General features: G+C 60.4%; 1 protein-coding gene across 7 annotated transcripts in view; it reads right to left on the reverse strand.

Annotated features, from left to right (window-relative positions):
* Positions 1-21,401, reverse strand: part of KIF25 (kinesin family member 25) — a 37,437-nt gene that overhangs the window by 9,004 nt on the left and 7,032 nt on the right. For 2 of the 7 annotated variants that reach the window (XM_079146565.1, XM_079146563.1), the window contains exons 3-10: positions 18,582-18,704; positions 17,021-17,159; positions 14,758-14,861; positions 10,986-11,074; positions 9,480-9,516; positions 4,535-4,602; positions 3,642-3,716; positions 1,465-1,614 (exon numbers count right to left, since the gene is read on the reverse strand). In XM_079146565.1, coding sequence (XP_079002691.1) covers positions 1,465-1,614; positions 3,642-3,716; positions 4,535-4,602; positions 9,480-9,516; positions 10,986-11,074; positions 14,758-14,861; positions 17,021-17,159; positions 18,582-18,704 — 785 coding nt within the window. Of the gene's footprint in view, positions 1-1,464; positions 1,615-3,641; positions 3,717-4,534; positions 4,603-9,479; positions 9,517-10,985; positions 11,075-14,757; positions 14,862-17,020; positions 17,160-17,283; positions 17,400-18,581; positions 18,705-21,401 lie in introns of those variants that run through there. The other 5 variants (XM_079146564.1, XM_079146568.1, XM_079146566.1 and 2 more) reach the window with 4 other exon arrangements.

Raw genomic sequence — 21,401 nt, forward strand, 5'->3', positions numbered from 1 at the left:
TGACGAGCGAGCTGAGGCTCACAGGGGTTTTGACTTGCATCTCCTGGCTGGTGTGAGTGCTCGTGTGCCTGTTGGCTGTGTGCACAAAACGTCTGTGCAGGCCTGTTGCCGGCTCTAGTCGGTTCTCTGAGGACTGAGCCCTCCAGGCTGTTTTCCCCACTGCTCCAGATGGTCTGGAGGCTACGGCTGCAGACGCTGAGAGGCTGCAGGAGCAGACCCCTCTCTGTGAAGGACGAGCAGGAGGGCCAGGGAGTGCGGAGGCAGCTGCTCTCCAGGAAACCCCTCTGCTCGCTTTCTCAGCCTCCATCTCCAGATGAGGGGAGGTGCCTCGTGCTAAAGCCAGCAGTCACACTCCAAGCTGCAGCCGGCTGTGCCTGGGGGGCTCCCCCAGCTCTTCTGCAACCCACCGAGTCAGCATCTGGAGACACTGTGACTCCGCCAAGGCAGGGCCCCCAGACGTGTGCCTAGTCTCTGTGCTGCAGCAGTGTGCGTGTCTACAGTGGCCCTGATGCTGCTCACAGGCCCTGCTCTGCCAGCTGTGGTCAAGGAGATGGGGCAAGATGGACATGTGCCCAGAGGGGTCACTAAGCGCTTGTGCATCCTCCCGTCCCCTCAAGCACACAGGCACTTGCCCCAGGTGACTTCCTGCCAACCTGGGGGTCACGTGTCCCGGAGATTCTCAGGATATCTGTCACTGCAGCATGATATTATGCAGACCAGTGTGTGCCCCAGGACATGGTACCGATGACAGAAAACATGGAAGGACTTTGCAACACGTTTTCAGAGGTACTTAGTGCATGTAAGTTGATACGCACCCGTGTTTGCACAAATATTTAAAGAATATTGGTTTGAAGAGACTAAAGCATCAGGCTGTGGTGGAGTTGTTATGTCATGGTTTGTCCCTGGTTTCAGGACAAGAAAGGACAATACAAGGAAATAGACAAAAGTCAGATCTCAGGGCTGGGCGCACCAGAGGCCAATGGCTGTGCTGTCTGCTCCACAGGCACTCGGGCCAGCGTGGGCTGGGGTGGGCAGCTTCCCGCCAGAGTGAGTCCTGGCACATGGACAGCAGTGCACAAACCAGGGGGGTGGGCTGAGGCGGGGCCACAGGGTGGGCTGTGAGAGCACTGTCGCCGTCAGCGTCACCAAGGGCCCGGCCAAGGGGGCTGCTGAGGACCCTCTCAGTTTTCTTCTAGGACTAATTTAGTTGGTGACATCATGACCAGGGCCAGGAGTCTCCTGTGGGGACATGTTAATGGGACAGGAGACCCTCCAGCAGAAGGAATTTGCCCCGGAGGAGCCCAGGGACCTCTGTCAAGAAGCTCCTGGGGTAGATTTTCAGAAGCACGTGAGCCCAGCACACAGCCGTCCACAGTGAGCTGAGCCCTGGACCTGTCCTCCTCCCCCGCCCGCCTCACCCCGCACAGCAGCACGCGCCCGCTCAGGGGGCGCCAGCAAAGGTACCTGAAGAGCTCCTCGGCAGCCCTGGGGACAATTCCCGAGTCACCGTGCGTCCCTGATTGCTGCCCGGGCTGGCCCTCAGAGGGCGGCCCCAACATGGTGTAGCTCTTCCCACTCCCGGTCTGCCCGTAGGCCATGATGCACACGTCGAACCTGAAAGGCAGAGCCGCTCGGCAGCGGAAGCCAGGCAGGCGCCGCCGACTCATTTCATTTCAGCTCCCGCCCCTCCACCTCCGCCAATCAGGCTCACTCGGCCTCAGCTCTACTCAAGGGTCCCCCACCATCCTGTCGATTTCTGGTCGGTTCACACCCACACGGCCACTCTCGCCATGACCTGCGCGGCGTCCGGGCCTCCGTGGGGGACCACACTCACATCCTCTGCCAGCGCAGTTTACCCAGGCTCTCACCGTGGCGGGGCCGTCCCACATTCCCAGTCTCTCACTAGCTTTCACCACAGTAGCAGAGCGGCCCAAGGCCAGCTGGTCTCCATAGCCGAGGCTCATTAAACGCAGCGTCGGGGAGATGACGCAGGCGGCTGGTCTCCTCTTTCAGGTTCTGAGAGCACCTTGCTCACTGCATCCAGAGTCCATGGGCAGCGCTCATGGCTACAGTCCACTTAAGACTAACACACCTTTCCACACTTTGTCACCCAGAGGCTGCGGGGTTTCCTCATTCACGCTGAACCCGGAGTGCCCAGGCCCTCTGCGCTCTGCGGACTGGGGCCACTGGACAAGTTTGTTTCATAGGAGGCAAGTGTTTCTGAGGGATCCCCAACTTTCCCACCAGTTCTTGTATTTAACCCAAAACATCAATGGGAAGGCTGGAAACACTTGAAGGAATGTCTAAAATTAGTTTATGACATGAAATTCAATCCTCAGCCATAGGAGGTCTTGTCTGAAAGGTGTGGGTGGCTGCTGGCCAGACGTGCCCTGCAGGGTGCTCCGCCCTGACTGCCCTGCAGGGCCGGGCATCCACTATCCCACACTCCCCTCACCGTGGACACTTCGCTCTGGTTTCTCCATCTGGACTGGGACTGTCTACCTCACCCCTGAGTCAGGTAAGTGCTGCTCCTGGGCAGAGGGGTTTGGGGAAATGATTGATGGTCACCTCAACACCCAGTGTCCAGAGCCAAGACGAGCCCAAAGGCCCAGACTGAGGGAGCCATCGCATCCACCAGGGACCTTGGGGCTACGAGGGACCAGCTTGGGGCCGTGGGCTGCGGCCTGCTCTGTGGGGTTGAGAAGGCCGAGGACTGGTGACAAGAGCCACCACACCCGCTCTCGCCCACCTTGCACAGACAGACCTGTGCCCCTGACCCTGCGGAGGTTCCTTAGGTCTCCCTGCCCCTCGGGGGTGGAGCCAGGCAGCACAGCACCTGGAACAGGGCGGCCTGCCTGGGCACGAGGGGCGGGCAAGTGCGGGGAAGACGTGCAGCCATGGCCTCTCGCTTCTGAAAGATGCCTGCCGACCAAGAGCTGACTTCCTGTTTGGAGGATGGACACAAAGCCAGCGGAAGCAGAAGCTGCCCAGCAGCGAGGGCAGAACCCCCCCGGTGGTGGGGTGGACGCAGCACACACGCCAGCCGCACCACAGATCACAGGCCTCAGGGCCAGCCAGCGCACCGACTAGCAGACAGCAACACTGTGATTAGTTTCTATTTGTGGAGGTCGGTTACAGAGACGCCTCGCTGGGCAGACACGAGGGCGTCTCCTCCGGAAGTTGGACGTGGACTCCTACGCAAGTCTTGGCCTAAGGATCCTCAGTTAAATATTCAAAGCTGGTTCTGTGGCTGTTAAAAAAGCAAAGCTCTTTACTCCTAAGACCGCTGCTTTAAAATCAGTAGTTGTGTTTTCCAAGAACAGAGAGAGCCCTCCAACACGATGGACATTTACAACAGAAGCCTACTACACCGGAAATGTGAAGCACCACGGGGGACGGCAGCGGCTGCGAGGCCAGGTCCACACACTGACCAAGCGCACCTGGGACTGGGCACGGCACGCTCTGACACTGCTCTCAGAGCGTCCCCTCCTTCCCAGGGGCTGAAGCACAGTGCAGTGTGGGACTCGGAGCCAACACCAGGCCACTGGCCGCCCCCGTATGCCTCTGGTTTCTGTATCACGAGGGTTTGCTCATATTTCCAGGCAGCCGTGATCACCGGCCCTAAAACCGTTTATACTCACCCGTCCAGGAAGGACGTCAGCAGGGGGCGCACATCTGCAAACACAGCGGTCTGAGACTCTGCTGGACCATAGACCCTGAAACAAGTAGAGGGGTCAGTGGAGGACTCCAGATACCTGCCTGTCCAGAGCAGAAGAGAAGCTGTGCTTTTCTCAAGCTGAGAGGATGAGGAATGCACAGAGGCTCTCTGCTATGGAGCTCAGACGTGGGGTGCGGGCAGACTGCCCACGGCAGCTGCGTGGCTTTGGGGCTTGCACTTCAGTGCTGCTGGGTAGCCCAGCCCCCGAGACCCAGCTCGACCTCACCTGGTGGTCTGCAAGGCTCCTGGGCCTGTGTGCTCTGTGGGCTCCACCTGCTTCTCCCTGGAGGCTCTTTCACTGATGCCCTGTCCCTACTCACTCACGTGTTGGTCAGCACCTAGCTCGGGACTTGGAGGAATCTGAATCTCCAAGTGACCCACAAAGCTAGAGGCCACTGCAGGGACAGGAAGAGAGTCCTCAGACACGGCAGTCAGGAGCAGAGGGCTAAGCCTGTGTCTGGGTCCCCTCTCCATCCTTTGGTAGTCATTGTAGGGAGGATAAGCAGCTTCCCAACCCTGCTTCCAGCCCTTCTGTGCCTCCTGGGTCTCCCCCTGCCACCCAGGAGCCAGGATTATGGGCACCCAGCTGCCCAGGAAGGCCTCTGACGTGGATACCATTGTTTGTCACTGTTACCAGGTCAAAAGCCCTATCAACAACCAGGAGAGAAAGACTCTGGATCTACCTGAAAGGCTGGCACAGGGTCATCTCTAAGCACCATCCCCAGAGGCAGAACCGTGGCACATCTGCCAGTCAACTCCCATGTATGCATGCTTTGTGTGTCCTTGGCCCTCTGCTTCCTCTTGAAAAGCACTTACCTTTCAAAGGTATATGTCTTGTTGATCTTAGGGTGGCCAGGACGATGGCATTTCACCAGAACAGTTTCCTAATAGAAAAAAATAGAGCCATCAGACCCAGCCAGGGCTTCACTAATCAAACATGGAGCCACGGCTGGAGAGGACGGCGCCTGGGCCAGGGCCGGCGGCAGCCTGCTTTGTGCACACACTGTACTGGAACACACAGAGCCCTTTGCTGATGAACCTGCAGGCTGAGATGCGGAGCAGCAGCGGGTGATCCAGGCAGAGGCCAGAGGGCCTGGGGATGGCAGCCTGCCCTGCCTGCCTTTAGAGGAACGGTCTGCTGACCCCAACCCAGAGAAGGTGGTCACAGTCACAGGGCCAGTGGCCTGAGCAGCCTGGGTGCTGGTCTCGGGTACGGCGATGACGCCTAGGGCGGCCGTGACGCCGTGAGGCTGAAGCGCCTGCTCTTCAGCCACACCAGCTGGGGCTTGCTGAGCTGCTCCCTCAGGCACGTCCCACCTGAAAGGAGCTGAGGCCCTTCCCGCAAGAAGTGGGGCGCTAGCTTCAGCTCACTACGGCGAACAGACGAAACCGGAATGGTTCCCGTTCCAAAACAAATTGCAAATGCATGAAAAGACGGTGGCTTGGGGAAATCAAGATACACAAGCAACAAGCAGGCTCTGAGCGGCCAAGCACTGGCTCTTCCAGACCGTGTCTAGAGGACGCTGGGTGGAAGTGCACAGGCCCTGGCTAATGTACAGTGTGGGCACAGGAAGCATCCACGCGTTCCTGCGAGATGATGAACACCTGTCAGCAGCCGCGGGCCCACAGGCCACCGTCTGGGCCAGCACTGCTCCTCTTCACTGTCGACGGCTGAAAGCTTGTGACGGCGGTGACAGCGCAGAGTCGCACCCCTGGTCGGGGAGGGCTCTCGACGCAGCTCTGAGGCTGCCACAGTGGCGACCCTCCACTGTCCGCACAGAGGGCAGTGCCACATGAGTCCCAGTGTGCATCTGGGTACAGCAGTTATGGAGAAATGATTAAATGTTGGCTTTGCCTACGTCCTGTGTGGACCAAGCTTGGTCTGCTGCCAAAGAGCCTGGCTTGGCCACTCCAAGCTGCTGCCCCTGCCCCGGCCAAGGATGCAGGCCCTGCCACCACTGCATGGCAATCTTTCCAAGATGCCAACTGGAGAAGGGAACAGGCGAAGTCCCTGAAGCCTAAAACAGAGGTCACAGGGCCTGACACAACCAGGTCTTGCAGAGGATGACTGAGCCCTTACTTCAAGTCCCTGTAGGCTGTGGCCACGTGAAGATCAGGAGCGTGACAGGATGAGGCCTGGCCGAGGCCTTGGGAGCACCCACTATGCCCCGATGCTTTGAGAACTGCAGGTTCCTACACCCCACTCTCATGAGCCCAGACACAGCTCCCTGCTCTCCTCACACCCCAAACTCCCAAGTAAGAGGCAGAAGCAAGGCTCGGACACAACCAGGACCAGGGCACCCACAGACTGCAAGTGGACCAGCTGCCAGCTCCCACACCCCACTGCGGCCAGCCTCAGCCCCGCTCCCGCTAGCCTGCACCCCTCACTTGACTCCTACACCAGGAGTGGCCCCGTGCCACGCAGGCATCACACGGAGCTACCGCTCCAGCTACAGCGGAGGAAACACCAGTGGGCAGTGCTGCGGTCACAGAGCCTGCCTGAAGCTCCGGGGACCCCTATGGGCACAGCAGGCCCAAGCACAGCTGCAGCCTGAGGCACTCCCGGGACCCCTGCCCGCAGTGAACTGGCGGGTGAACCCCTGGAGCGTCCCCAGGAGCAGTGCTCACTGTGGCCAGCACAGCTCAGGGGCTCTTCCCAGCCTGTCCCCACAGAAGCTGTGGTTCACGACACCGCACCCCTTTTGGTCTCACGGATCAGGCTCACTTCCTCCAGCTGCTGGGTGGGAGCTGCCTGGTGTGGTGCCATTCCCAGAGACCCGTGGACCCGCGGCTGTTCACCTGCAGCCCTGGCCACCCTGAGGGCTGCCTCGGGGTTCCGGGGGACTGTGTGACTCAGAGCCCTGTTTGCCCACGATGGCTGCTTTGTTGCCATTTCCTGAAGCTTCTGGGGGCTAAGGAATGGAGCCCAAGCTCCCACGGGCGAGGCCAGGCCTCCAGGCCGAGCGGCACCCCAACCTGCACGGTCTATTTCCCTGTTCCTCTCCAGCGTCCCAGCCAGCTTTAAAACTCGCAGGGCGTAGAACTGCCCCCAAATCTCAGAGCTGAAAGTACAGTGTGATCCAAATCTCACATTTTATAGAAGTAGTCTGGGGCAGGAGGAGGAAGGCAAACTCCACGCAGACTGGAAAGCCTGCTTCTCCTCCATGCCAGCCCAGGGAGGTGGCACTCACGGCCACGGCTGCCCAGCTTCTCGGGTAGCAGGAAGGGAGCGCCACGCAAGCTGGGCACTCAGGTGGGGCAGCCCCTCTGCATCCTTTGGGAATATTACCTGGATGCCACTCATGGGTCAGAGTCTCCTAACTGACAAACCACAGGGTGACACAGAGCCACATTCCCCTCCTGGGAGGACACATCTGAGGACCAGGCCTGAGGACCCAGCAGAGTCCTGAATGAAGCTACGCGGGCTGGAGTGCTCCAGACCTACTGGACCTCTGCGGATAGGACAACACCTACAGTTCATGAGCATTACTAATTCCGTGTCTATTTTCAATGTGCAGCACCAGCAGTAACGGGTAACCGGGTGACCAGCTTGCAAGGGGACATCAGGAGCCAGGTGGGCCACACAGGCAGAACCAGAGTCTGGCTTCCACCTTGGTGATGGGTTCATAGGCGGTTTTTAATACTGTGAAATAATGATGTAGGTGTGGATTTTGAATCACCCACATCTCCAGGTTAAGAGAGAAACAGAGTCGTTGGGAACAAAGGCCCCAACCCCACCACATTCACTGTGTGATTCTGTGGCTGGGCATTCCTATGAGCCCATGGGGACATGGGTCACGAGCGTGGACCCAACAGTGACCCCTGGCCAGCACAGCTGGGACACGGGCTGCACGCTGGGGGCAGATCACACTCAGTGGAGGCAAGCCCCGGGCATGCTGGGCCATGGGTCCCAAGGAGACGGACATCAGTCCTTCACTGACCCTGCACAGGGCGTGAGGTCAGCAGCCTGCTGCTTGTTCACCCTGCCTTCCTCTCGGGTTGCTGCTGGATAGCACAGGGGGTGTCCAAGCATCCCCCTAGGTTTCCAGGAACAGAGAGAATTGAAGGAGCTAGACTCACCAGTTGGGGACAGGAGAGCTCATGGCCACTGCTGACCCCAGGGGCACCAGACCACACGCACCTCCCTCCCACCTTGAGGTGCCTGGTGCACTGCCAGCTGGCAGGAAGTGCCGAGGATGGGAAGGAGACGAGTGGCACCCAAGTTTGTCAGCCCACTGGAGCCGTGGGGGCTGTGGGCAAGACCCAGGGCCCTGAGCCAGGGCTCCCGGGCACTGAAGGCAGGCAGGGCTGCAGGCACCATAAGAATAAGACTGTCACAGAGGACAGCACAGCACAGTGACCGCACAGTGCTCAGGGAGGCGCACTGGCCACCAAGCTGAGGGGACGAGGCCGAGGGGCGAGGCCAGGGTGGTGCCTGGGCCATGGCCTCTGCCGACCTGGCTCACACCAACTCCACCCTCACCTCTGTCCTGTGTGACTTTGTGTTGAGACTCAATCTCATGAAATTTCAAAGAAAGGGAAGCAGTAAACAACTTAGGGAGGGCTGAGAGGAGCAGAAAGCCACAGCGCCCACAGACCAGCACCCAGGCACAACTGGCGTGGCCAGGCACGCCTGCCGGAGAGGCAGCCACCAGGGACACGCGAGCCACCGGGTGCTGCCGAGGTCCCCGGCTCTGGTCCCTAGGTCTTCAGATGCATGAGCAGAGGGCAGGTGGTAGCACAGGGGCCAGGAGGAGGAACAGCAGGGAGCACCTGTGGCAAAGCTCCAGCTCAGCCAGAGGGGCGCCCTGAGACGGAGGAGGCGGCCCACCAGGCAGGGCCCGAGCTGGCCATTGAGGAACAGAGATGGTCTGGGGTCTCAGGGAAGGTGCCTGTCAATACCCCCAGGTGGTTCTTAGGTGCATATGATACACAGTGCCCTTCTCCCAGCTACCTGAGCCTACCCAGGGGTGTCATGTCCACAGGACAACGTCCCTGACCCAGCGGGACTCTTCTTAAAAGGCAACTAAAAGAATGTGCTTGTTACTCTTGTGTGTGGTGGACAAGTGTCTTAGGTGGCCCTGCGGTCTCGCAATCGCATAATTCATCAGGTCTACAGGTCTGTGACTTAAGTATCCGTGAAATGAGAAAATATTAGGAACTTTCAGTAGAAAAGAAACATACTCCAGAGGGCCCCTGCAGGAGTGGGTAGCTTTCTAAGGGGATCAGTGCACAGGCAGCCCACACTGGCCATGACCAGGTGCTTCGGACCAGCTCGGGAAGAGGTGGTGGTGAGCAGGATCCCTCCTGTCCGCTGGGGCCAGCACACCAAGGCTGGCTGGCAGGAGAGGAGGCTGAGCACAGGGAGCCAGCTGGGATCAGTCACCCTTCTGCCCCACGCCTCCTGAAACGGAAACCCAAGTCTCTCTGACTGCGAGTCTGTGAAAGTCACATTTGTTATTAGTGTTCTAATAACAAATTTTCTAATAACAAATTTTCGATTCCTCACAATTGATTCATATTTGGAAAACTAATCTTGATCCTGAAAATGTCCCTTTTAGACCCAGCCATATATATGGTTTGAAAGAAGACACTCTCAGGAGTCGCACCCCGCCGCCGTGGAGGCTGAGAGAAGGAAGTGGCCGGATGCTCTTCACCCTGCCTGGCTCCCAGACTCCGACTCCGCAGGGACGCTCCCTCTAAGTGGGACAGCTTGGGGCAGGAGTCCCGGGCCACACGGGGCAGGCTGGGAACTACTCACATCGTCCAGGGCGTGGGCCGCTCCTTGCGAGACAGTGCTGTGGGGATAAAACGACATTTAGATGCCCATGGCAGTCGCTTCCTTCCAAACGCCCAGGGTCCCTGCTGGGAACACCTTGCTGCCTCCAGGCTGGGGTCCCTTTCCTGCCCCTGGCTCCTCCCCACCCGACTCCCTGGACTCTGCAGTCATCCCGCTCCTGAGGTGCTCCTGACCCCTCACGCATCCACGCGTCCCTCTTCCACACGTTCCTGTCCCTGGCCTCAGCTTCCTCTCCACACACCCTTCCCTTCTCTTGGCCGTGTTCTCCACCGCCTATGTTCTGTCCCCGTGTGCTTCAGAACAGAGGCCTGAGCAACAGCGATGCCAACTTCAGGGTCACATGCCTGCAGGAGCCCAGCCCAGCAAAACGCCCGCGTTTCCTGAGCACACAGGCGCGGAGTCAGAGGTCTGTGGAGTCAGGGCCTGCTCTGTTGGGAGCAGCCTGCGTCTGAGCTGCCCACGTCACACCTCGAGGCGGCAAGCACAATCGAGAAACCCGGTTTCTGATTCGTTCAATTTGCATTCATTAAATTGCATCGGCGACTTGTGGTGGGTGGCTCAGGAACAGATTAACAACACGAGAGCAAGTTGCTTTCAGTACTTTGAGGTAAGGACCAGCGGGAAGCCAGGCCCAAGAAACCTCGCCACATGTCAGGGTCACTACCACACTGCTTTCCCTGCTTTCAGCAAACAACGAATGCTACCAAACACTGCACCGTGCTTCCCGAGGCCTTCCTGGAGTCCAGTGCTAAGTCACCCAGTGTAAATAAGGAGACCGGTGCCAGGACTTAGAGGGAAGTGAAATGTGGACAGAATAAGGGGGACTTGAGACCAGGAGGGCAACACCAGCCAGACTGGGCAGCAGGAAGCAGATGACAGAATCAGCCTGGCTGAGGCAAGGGAGGCTGGGGAGGCTGGGGAGGTTGGGAAGCCTGGGTGGAGCAGGTTAGGCTGGGGAGCCTGGGTGAGGCAGGGGAGGCAGTGGAGGCTGGGGAGTCTGGGGAGGTTGGGAAGCCTGGGTGGAGCAGGTTAGGCTGGGGAGCCTGGGTGAGGCAGGGGAGGCAGTGGAGGCTGAGGAGTCTGGGGAGGCTGGGGAGTCTGGGGAGACTGGGGAGGTTGGGAAACCCGGGTGGAGCAGGTTAGGCTGGGGAGCCTGGAGAGGCAGGGGAGGCAAGGAAGGCAGGGGAGGCTGGAGAGGCTGGGGAGGCTGGATGAGGCAGGGGAGGCAGCGGAGGCTGGAGAGGCTGGGGGGGACTGGGGGGTACAGGTGTTTGCGCCACTTTGAAGCTTCGTCCCGGGGGCTAGTCACCCAGCGGGGAGCGCCGCCCTGAAGGAGAGCTCTTCTCCCACCCCAGCAACTCCCGTGGGGCCAGGGCTGGGGACCGGGGTGTGCAGACTCCTGCCAGTTCTGTGCCTTTGTCCTCAACATCCCACACGGCCACAGATGCAGATGGAGTGCAAAGTCACCTGCTGCATGAAGCCGAGCCGTCCCACTCACTGTCGAAGGGCAGCAGGGGTCGGATCCGACAGTGGACTCGGATGCTTCCTCTCAGCTCCTGCAACGAGGACGTTCGCTGTCCACCCGCGCGAGACGCGACGGGAACCACTGCCTGAGGAGCAGCTCCCTGCCATCAGTGGCACGTGGTCAGGGTCAGCGGGCTTTCCCGACTCTGACCTAACACATCCGTTCCCCTGGCAAATGACCATCACTTGGCAATAAGAACCCACAGGAGGCCGGGATGCGTCCTGATTTTAGGGCAGGTTCAGACATTGGGTCCTCCTGCTCATCATCCCGACCCTCCCCAGGCTGCGCCCAGGCACCAGGAGAGGAGGTGAGCGCGGAGCAAGGGTTGTGACTGCTCTGCTAGCGAGGGGTGCGGCAGCGCTGCTCCCGTGGGCAGCGGGCGAGCGGTGCTGAGTGCCGCGTGGAGCCGGCAACCATCGGCCCCTCTGTGCTCAGACACCTCTCCCCACCGCCTCGGGGGCGCAGGACCACACTGAAGAAGCCAGCGCCCCTTCCACACGGCACTGGTCAACCCGCCCCTCAGCTCCAGCACCCTCCAGGCCCCGCCTTCTCCCCCAACTCTCCATGTCGCCTGCTCAGGGCTGAGTCCCAGCACGTCCTGAAGGGCTAGTATCCACCCGGTAGGGTTTCCTCCCTCTTCCAGTGAGGTGTCCACAACGCCTCACGGTCAGGTGTGGCGGGTCACTGTGAGAGCAGAGAGAGACTGCGGACCACTCTGACCCGCATGCTTTCTGTCGGTGCAGCCCAGCAATCCCCCTGCTTGCTGGGCCGCTCTGACCCCGGCACTGACTGCATTGGGGACTATCAGTCAAGCCACCAGTTGCTGGTGCTAAGGTGTCTCGTACCCAAAGAATTCTGGACCCAACTCGAAGGCAACCCTCGGCTTCTCCCAGTCTTCGAATCATGGAACTATTCTTGGGAAAGCCAGCAAGTCCTCAGCAACGCCTGTGGGCAGATGCCTGGGAGTGAGGAGCCCGAGTCCCGTGGAGAGGCCCTGGGAAGGTACTGGCCCGGGAGCAGTGCCAGGGCAGCCTTCCACAGGGGGCGATGAGGTGACCCCCCACGGGCTCCTCACTGCAGAGTGAAGGGCCTTGCCCCCTGGCACTGTGAAGCACAGGGCTCGGGTGCCAGGTGTTGGCAGGGCCCTCTCAGGCCCTTCTCTGGCCAGGGTGCAGTTCTGCTGGAATCTGGCCTTGGCTTAGCAGGGTGCCGCTGTGCAGGGGTCCCTAGGTCCTGTGTCTTTCTACCTGCCCCTGTGCGTCTGGATTTCGCACCCAGGTGGGGTCAGCCTATAGCTCTGGCCTGTTGAGATGTCCTGATATCGGCTACCAAGTGAAACTGCGTCTCCTCTGAGATTATCGCCATGTCTCCTGCATCCCAGGGACTCCTGAAATCAGGGTCTGAGGAGAGCGGGGGCAAGACCAGAGGTGGCGTGGGTGCGGTGTCGAAGCCTGGCCCAGCTGGGCTCCTGTGGGCAGGGGATCTTAGATATGGAAGTGAAAAACCCAAGATAGTGCACCTGGGAAAGGGAGTGGAAAAGCAAGCCAGCACCGAGCACTGAGGGCTCTCGTCTTTCAGGATGAGTCCTCTGCAGCTGCTGGCCCCTGGTGGGAGAAGGGGCTGCACCCGCCTAGCATGGTAGCCTCTAGGAAACGCTGATCTCTTCCACAGGAAGTCCTCTCGGGTGCTGGCCGCCGACCCCAACCTGAACACCCAATGGACACGCTCACCAATCCCCTCTCCACCCACTCCATACAGCCTCTGTGAGCCCAAACCCCTCCTTTGGCCAGTGGCTCACTTTCCACCGGGAGAGGTGTAATCCCGCTCCTGGATAAGAAGCCGAGGGGGCCCGGGAAGCTTGTGTCCAGCCGGTCCTTCTGCGTTAACAGGGGTGGACCACCTCCTCTCGCTGGGTGCTGGGGAGTGGTGGGTGGTGCCCCGGCGAGTGGCAGCCGGCTCCTGCCTGGAAAATCTGTCCACAAATATCTCACGCAACATGCTCTCTCGTGGCTGGCTGGGAGCAGGGGCTCCACTCTGTCACAATGCCTTGATTTCATACCGGAACATTTTTTCCTATAGACTCCTGCTGCTTTCAGGGAGTGACTCTTGCTTCTTACAAACTCTGAGCAGTCCGTTCTAAAGCTCGCCTTTGGTCTATGACGCGCGAATTCAAGGGGCTCTACACTAAGGCTGCTTCTATTGTCTGAGAACCAGGTGAGTGACAGTGTAATTGATTCTCAGCCTCTTGAGCTTCCACAGACGCTGAGATCAGCGCCCTCTTTGCACACCGCCCTGTCGGGGAGGGCCCCTTCTGCTGGCCTGGGGGACCCAAGCTCATTCCAGACTCAGGATTCTGCACCTTCAGTTCTTCCGTACTGGACTCCCTCTTCGACGTGCGTTTCAACCCTTCTCCCTCAATCCAACGCTGTCCCTAGCACCCTGGGGCAGTGCTAGGACAGCAGTCTTAAGAGAAACTCCACGTGCTGTGGAGGGCCGAACCCCAAGCACCCCAAGATGCGCTGTTGTGCACGGAACTGCAGAGCTGCGCCCAAGGTCAGAGCCACTCCCGCTGAACGTTTCACCTGGTGAGCCGAGCACCCCATCGGGAGCAAGGCTCTGTGGGCAGGAGGTGGCTGGAATTCAGACGTCGGCCAAAGTGCCACACAGGGTCAGACCTCACGGGGGAGGCGCAGCAGCAAACCATCCTCCTGGCCAGCTCACAGCAGTGGGTGGGAACTATCTTGGCCTTGACCTTTGGAGTCAGACCCCACGTCTTTGAAGCAGTGGGGGAATCTTGCTAATGGGCCAGGAGGAAAGCGGCTAAGGGGCTGCAGGGAAGGGGGACTGGGTCCTCCACGCCTCCCGGAGACCTCTGCAGCTCCCCAGTCAGGCGAACTCGGGTTTCCTGCTCCCCAGCTGGGAGAACTCGGGCCCCTTGCTCTCGGGGCCCCAGCTGGGAGAACTCAGGTCTCCTGCTTCCCAGTCGTGAGAACTCGGGTCCCCTGCTCTCGGCTCCCCAGCCAGGAGAACTCAGGTCCCCTGCTCTCGGCTCCCCAGCCGGGAGAACTCGGGTCCCCTGCTCTCGGGGCCCCAGCCGGGAGAACTCGGGTCCCCTGCTCTCGGGGCCCCAGCCGGGAGAACTCGGGTCCCCTGCTCTCGGGGCCCCAGCCGGGAGAACTCGGGTCCCCTGCTCTCGGGGCCCCAGCCGGGAGAACTCGGGTCCCCTGCTCTCGGGGCCCCAGCCGGGAGAACTCGGGTCCCCTGCTCTCGGGGCCCCAGCCGGGAGAACTCGGGTCCCCTGCTCTCGGGGCCCCAGCCGGGAGAACTCGGGTCCCCTGCTCTCGGGGCCCCAGCCGGGAGAACTCGGGTCCCCTGCTCTCGGGGCCCCAGCCGGGAGAACTCGGGTCCCCTGCTCTCGGGGCCCCAGCCGGGAGAACTCGGGTCCCCTGCTCTCGGGGCCCCAGCCGGGAGAACTCGGGTTCCCTGCTCTCGGCTCCCCAACTCCACTCTTCATCCCGGGGGGCTCAGTTCCTGCAGGTCTCAGAGGGGCTGCTGCGACCCCAGCCTACGCCAGACATGGTTCCAGTGTGGCCTGGGCCACGAGTGCCTCTCGATGCCCCACCCCGCCTCCTGACTGAGCAGCCAGAGTGGCCAGTGGGGTCCGATTGAGGGAGGGCAGGGGTCGGCGCCTCCCCAGCGGTGGGCCGCACTCACCAGCAGGCTGTTGTGGAGGGCCCGCCTCCTCTGCCTCTCCTGGTGGCAGCGCTCCTCCACCTCCTGCAGGGACCGCTCCAGATGAAGCACCTTTGACCGCCAGGCTGGAAGGACAGTGAGGCCCAGTCCTGGTGCTGCTGCAGGGAGGCGGCCGTGCGGTCCGGCAGGCCACACCGCTGCCTCTGCCGCTGACAGGCCCGCACCAGTGGCAGGGCCCTCGCTCAGGAGCCGCGGAGCCAGGACCCAGAACTGCAGGCCTGCCCGGGGCTCCGAGGTGCCACAGGACCCTCTGCGGGAAGAGCCGGCAGCAAGGAGACCCGACTGAGTCCCGCTTCAGGTGAGTGCTGACCTGGGGCCTCCACTCCCTTCCCTGTCCACTCAGGGTGACCCTCTGGCCAGGCTGTGAGGATGCGGGGAGCCTGTTCACTACACCCTGGGGCCAAGCACAGCAGCAGCAGTGCCAGGATGCCCGGGAGCCCAGAGGGCCACTGTCACAATGGCCTGCTGCCCACGTGGCGTCTAGCACAGGAAGGGAGCGTCTCGTCAGGGCTTGAGGTCAGCCGCAGCCAGGCCTGCTCCAGCGTCTCGGGTGCTACACCTGGTCTGCTTGCAGGTCAGGGAGGAGACCTGGTCAGCAGGCACTCCTCTCAGGGTTGTAGCAGACTCGGTGCCCGGCCAGACAGCACAGGTGTAAGAGGCGAGCCCACCCCGAACAGGGTCTCCGCAGCTGACCCCGGACTCTGTCTCAGGCCTGCTCCCCTCTCGGTCCTGTGGGGTGAACTGCCCGAGCATCGGGTGCATCTAAGCTTCACCTCTGATGGGAACTAACTGCAGGGGAGAAGGAGCCTGCGGGGCTGCCTAGCCAGGACCCTCCGAGACCACTGGACAGGACATGTCAAGGAGCAGCCTGGGGCCGTGTGCACAGCCTCAGACGCAGACACCAGCACTTCCCTAGGGAATAGCCCTGGCTCCAGCAGGCCTTCCCTGTGAGGTCCATAAAGCACCTTACCTGTCCAGGCTGAGCTGCGTCCTCTGCCCCCAAGGAAGACAGCAGACTGCCCACCAGCGTCAACTGGGGAGACCACGCACAGACACTCCACGTGCACCACGTGCACACCTGCGCACACATTGCATGCCTACACACACACCACAGAGCTACGCACACACCACACACGCCTAAACACACACCACACACACCTACATACACACCACACATGCCTACACACACCTACACACATACCACCTGCATATCTATATACATACCACGTGCACACCGACGCACATACCATCTGCATATCTACATACACACCTATACACACCACACGCCTACATACATACCACACACCACACGCCTACATACACACCACACGCCTACACACACACCACACACCTACACACACACACCTACACACACACCACGTGCACACACACCACACACCTGCATACATACCACCTGCACATCTACACACACACGCACACCTACACACACACCACACATACCACATGCCTACACACACCACATACACACCACACACACCTCCATATACACCATGTGCACACATACACCATGTGCACACATACCTATGCACACACACCACCTGCACATACACCATCTGCACATCTCTGCACACACCACCTGCACACACCCCATGCACCTACGAGCACAGACACACGAGCCCCTGCAGGAAGTGCTGGGCCCCGGTCCCTGAGGAGGCCGTGGTGGAGCCCGGTCCCCTGGTCTCTGGAACACACCATCCTGCCAACACAAGCAGGGGCCACGGTCTCCTCTTTGGGAGGCACTGGAGAGGCCGACGCCCCACAGTCCTGCTGGCTGTCTTCCGACTGAGCCACAGCATGACCCACGCAGGTGCCACGCAGGTGGCACACAGTGCTGACCATCCTGACCACAAGCCCACGTAGCCGATGAGCAGTCCAGTCGCTGGGGATGCGTGGAGAGGAGGCTCTCCACCCCTACTTTGGGGAAATCTGACTCTGAAAGCTCAGCACGCGTGCACGCAGGCTCCGGGGCAGCTGGAATGTCAAGGGCAAGAATCCCTCTTGCCCTGACCAGGGAGGAGACCCCACAGCGGTAGTGCAGTGGCCAGGAGACAGGATGCGGGGGCAGCGGCCAGGTGGGGCAGCGGCCAGGAGACAGGACAGTGCTTCTCATGCTGCAGCAGGCATGTGGGGAGCTGCAAAAGCGGGCGCTGGACCCGGGCAGGCCTTCCAGGCAGGCCCAGCCGGCCCGGCATGGCCGCCTCACCTTGCATAGCCTCCCTGTCCAGCTGCGCTCCTTGTACCATGGCTGCTACTGCAGACAGGCAGGCCCGGTACTGGTCCTGACAGGTGCCCATCAGCTCCAGAAAGGAAGAGCGCAACTCCTTCACGTCTTGCTGGAGCCTCTGGGGGGAGAGCACACATGCAGCACAGCTGGCTGGGGCCCTGTCACCGCTAGAGTCAGTCGTGACACGAGCCTGTGAGTGCCCATAACCAACCCAGCCCGTGGCGGCCAGCACTGCCGCACACCCCACAGCCAGACAGTCCATCGGGCAGTGGCACCTGGTCTCCTCACCGCCACACCCGGATTCAATAGGCTGGGACCGGTGTTGTGAGAGCAGCTCATGTGACTTTAGAGTCTGTGTCTTTAAGGGACTAAGGAAAGAGAAGGTCAAGTGTGTCGCCAGTTCTCGCAGCAGAGCTGCCCGCTGTCTGGAGGTGGAACACCCCCTGGCTGTTCTGACAGAGTCCTCGCCTCTGTGTCCCTGTTTGTCCCCAGAGGGAACAAACTCTGATGGAAAATCCAGACCAGCTCTGGAAGCCCCATTATCATGAGCTCCTGCCAGTGAGACCACTGGCCAGGGGGGCCCTAACAGCATCCCAGGGACAATCACAGGAAAGCGTCCAGGGAGCTGGGGGACATGGCAGTGGTGTCCTGTGCACCAGCTACTCTTTCCCCTGGAACCGTTTCAAGGACTTTCAGGTTGAGGACACAACAGTCACAGGATGAAGGAGCCGGTGAGCCACAAGACAGAGGTCACCACCAAACACTGCTAGGCTGTGAGGCCCCAGTCCTCTGCTCGGAGTGCAGCCTTCTTCTTCTATAAAAACATGCAAGTTCTTCCATGTGTTTGGGGAACACTTTAATAGAATGTAAAAATAGAATGAACGAAACCATTTTATTGTTTAGAGTGCAGATAAATCATACAGCTTATTTTCAGAGATGGATTCATTTTCCTCCAGTGGAAGAGAATTAAATATATAAATCCATTCTGAATGTGAAAACAAATCACAAGCCTCTGAATCTGACCAGCAACGAGGTGGCTAAATCCTGTTTGCAGGTGGGTGTCACTGGGGTGACGATGTGTGCCTTCCTGGCAGCGCTCCTAACCAGAAGTACAAAACATCCGCCTGGCCCCCCCGGGGGCCACCAGACGTGCTCATGGACAGGAGTCTTCTTTCCAGAACCCTCCAGCGTGTGGGCGGGGCAGCTCACATGGACGCCAAGGCGGTCATCTCACCCACCAGGCCGCACTCGCCTTGCCACGCGGCAGTGGACAGCGGCGCTGCCTGACCTCCCTGACCCGCACAGCGGCCTCGGCCACCCTGGGCCCGGCCAACACAGAATTTCTGCTCCCACTTTTGGACACAGGCTCCTAGGTGGCTTCCGCTCAGCAGGCGCTGGAGAGTGGAACCCCAAGGGGAAGGTGCCTGCCACAGAGGGCAGGCCTGACGTCCCTCCCCTGGGGGGACCCGGGGAACCGGGACCCCACCGCCCAGTAGTTCTGGAACTGCTCGCTCCCGGGTGGGCGGCAGACGACGTCTACCTGAGCCAGGCTCCAGGGCTGGGCCAGCGCTGGGTGTGCACCTTCCTGCCCACGCTGCCTGCTGCTGAGCTGAGCAGGACACTGCGTGGCCTGGAGGCCGCTCTTCCCGACCCGTCCTTGGTACTGTTGAACAGGGAGAGATAAAGACGGTGGGAAGTCTTCCGTGCAGAGCGCCATTGCTCTGAGGGGAACGTCGCGGCACCCTGCGGAAGGCAGGGAGGGAGGCAGGGGCTTGACCCCAGTGGCTGCTTCGGGGGGAGCGGCCAGGAGGGCGGGCCCTCTGAGGGCTGGCGGACCTGCTGCTCGGGGCTGAGCTGTAGGTACTGGCCTGGTGGACAGGAGGGGCCCATGCCCAAGGAAGAGGAGCCACGGGACAGGAATGCCACCAAGGACACATCCTGCAGACCCCAGAAGGGACAGGGCAAGCACAGAAGCCCGAGCCCCCAAGGAGCTGGGCACTGTGCCCAGGACACAGCAGCAGGGCTCAGAAACGGGTCGTCTTGGAACCATCATTCGGGACTTCCGTGGGGAGGGGTGTGTGAAGGGAGGACCCTCACCACACCGGGCGACCACCCAAGACCTCAGGCCAGCGGGGCGGGCGAGGGTTCCAGAAGCACCCGCGACAGGGTGCAGCCCAGTTCTGGCCTGCACTGCACGCGAGCACAAGGGGACAGGTGGGCTTTGCCTTGGTCCAGGGGTGTCTGTGCTCCGCAGCGGTCGGCACAGCTCCCGAGGGCCAGCTGCCAGGCTGTGCCCACACGCGGCTAACAACCACACGCGGCCTCCCACGGGGAGGCCCCTGCACCCTGGCGAGAGCGCGAACGCCGCAGGGCTGTGTGGTGGACAGGCGGGTCGCCCGCAGGAACCCAGCCTATTGCTCGGGATGGTGTCAAAGGGAGCCACTGGGTGGGCCTCGGCTGGGCGCCCGTGGGCTGGGCTCAGCGTCACGCTCCCTGGCGTCCTGCCTCCTCCAGCACGGCCGTTCTGCGGAGGCAGGGCACGGGCTCCCAATCAACCAGGCTGCGAGTCACTGGCACGGTTCGCACTAGACCAGGTGAGTGGGCAGGTTCCCTCACAGAACCTGAGAGAGGGAGGGTCAGGTCAGCAGGGGCGTCCAGCAGTGTGCTTGCACTCGACCCTCAACCAGCGGTGGCCACTGAGAGGGGCTCCTGACAGGGCGGGAAGGCAGGGCGCTCAGGGACAGGCCAGCACCACGGCACTGCAGGGAACCTGCTGCCCCACGTGCAGCCAGAGCAAAGGAGCATCTGGGGCTCGCAGCTTCCCCTTAAGTCTCTAACAGGACTCAGACTGCGGGGGGTGCATATACACACACAGGAATCAAGAATCACATTCCCAAGCGTCTCGTGTTGCCTTCTAGAGGGCTGGAGATCAGAGAATAACCTGAGCAGAAGGGTAACCTGCACCAGCTCCACCCAGAGTCGGCTTCGGGGGCAATTTGGTTTCAGGTAACAAGAAGGAAAGACAATGTGCATTCCGGCTGGAGAGAGTCTCAGGAAGGACACAGAGGAGGAGGGAGTGGGCAGGCAGGTGCCCAACTGTGGTACCTGCTTAGGAGGCTGAAAAATAAAGCCAGTAGGCAGAGAGGCTGTCAGTGGGCAAGGGTGTGGGACTTGGGTCAGGAGAGGGGAAACTGGAAATAGGAGAGGCAGGCACTGGGGTGCACATCTCTGATCCCAGGGACCTGGGAGGCCGAGGCAAGAGGATTCCAACATAGGGAGACCCACCTAGCCTCAAAATACAATGCACAGCGTTGGGGATGTGGCTCAGTGATAGAGTGCTCCAGGCTTAATCCCCAGTATCACAAAGAACGAAGGGGAGGGAGGGGAAGAAGAAGAGGGAGAGGAGTCTGTGGCGGCAAGGCTGCCGGGCCCTCAGGTGAGGAAGGACTCCACCTCCACACTGACGTCTGTGGCAGTGCACCTGAGGGCAGCTTCTTTACAGGGTGGCCCCTTCAAACATGCTGCATGGGGGAACGCAGGCCCTTCCCACGGCAGGGTGAGCAGGTGGTGCTGTGTCACCAGGAGGCAGGAGGCACGGCCACAGAAACCACGACTCTGTCTTCTAATCACCAAACTGACCACCACACAGAAGTGCCAGGAAAGCAGGCTGCGTATGAGCAGGTGCTGCCAGGCAGGTGCAGTCGTGCCCGCCTGAAGGACATGCTCAGCAAAGAGGTCCCCAGACCCGGGGCAGGAAGGCTGAGTGCAGTGGGACTCTGCATCTAGAAGGTGCATGTGCTGCTGGGTTTCAATGGCCCTCCAAGATGCCTGCTGCAGTGTCAAGCCCACTGGTGGCATTCAGGGGGGATGAAGTCCCCAGCTCCACTCTCACAAATGGACTAGCTCCTTACAAAGGCAGTGCTGGAGGAAGCAGCTTGGGCCCTTCCTGCTCTTCTGCTTTCCCACCGCGCGAGGACACCTAGCTGGGTCACTTGGAGTCACAGATACCCAATCTGCAGAGCCTTGATCTTGGACTCCCAGCCTCCAGAACTGTGGGAAATCAATGTTCTTTGTAAATCACCTGGTCTCAGGTACTTTGTTACAGTGACACAAAAAGACAAGGACAGTTTGACAAAATTCACTCAACACAGATCGTACAACTCACAGTGGATGAATTTATGGTACATACATCAAACCTCACTAAAGCTGTTAAAAGAAAAACAGCCTCCAGATGCATCCTGAATGTATCACTTATTAAATACTTGCGAGGCAGAGACAAATAGGAATTCAGAACACAACCTTGTTCCTGTACAAGAAGACACGCTAAAATGTCAGCTCAAGAGTTCTCTCACCTCGCCAG

The sequence above is a fragment of the Sciurus vulgaris genome (assembly GCF_902686455.1).
Source record: "Sciurus vulgaris genome assembly, chromosome: 7".
NCBI classification, from domain to species: domain Eukaryota; kingdom Metazoa; phylum Chordata; class Mammalia; order Rodentia; family Sciuridae; genus Sciurus; species Sciurus vulgaris.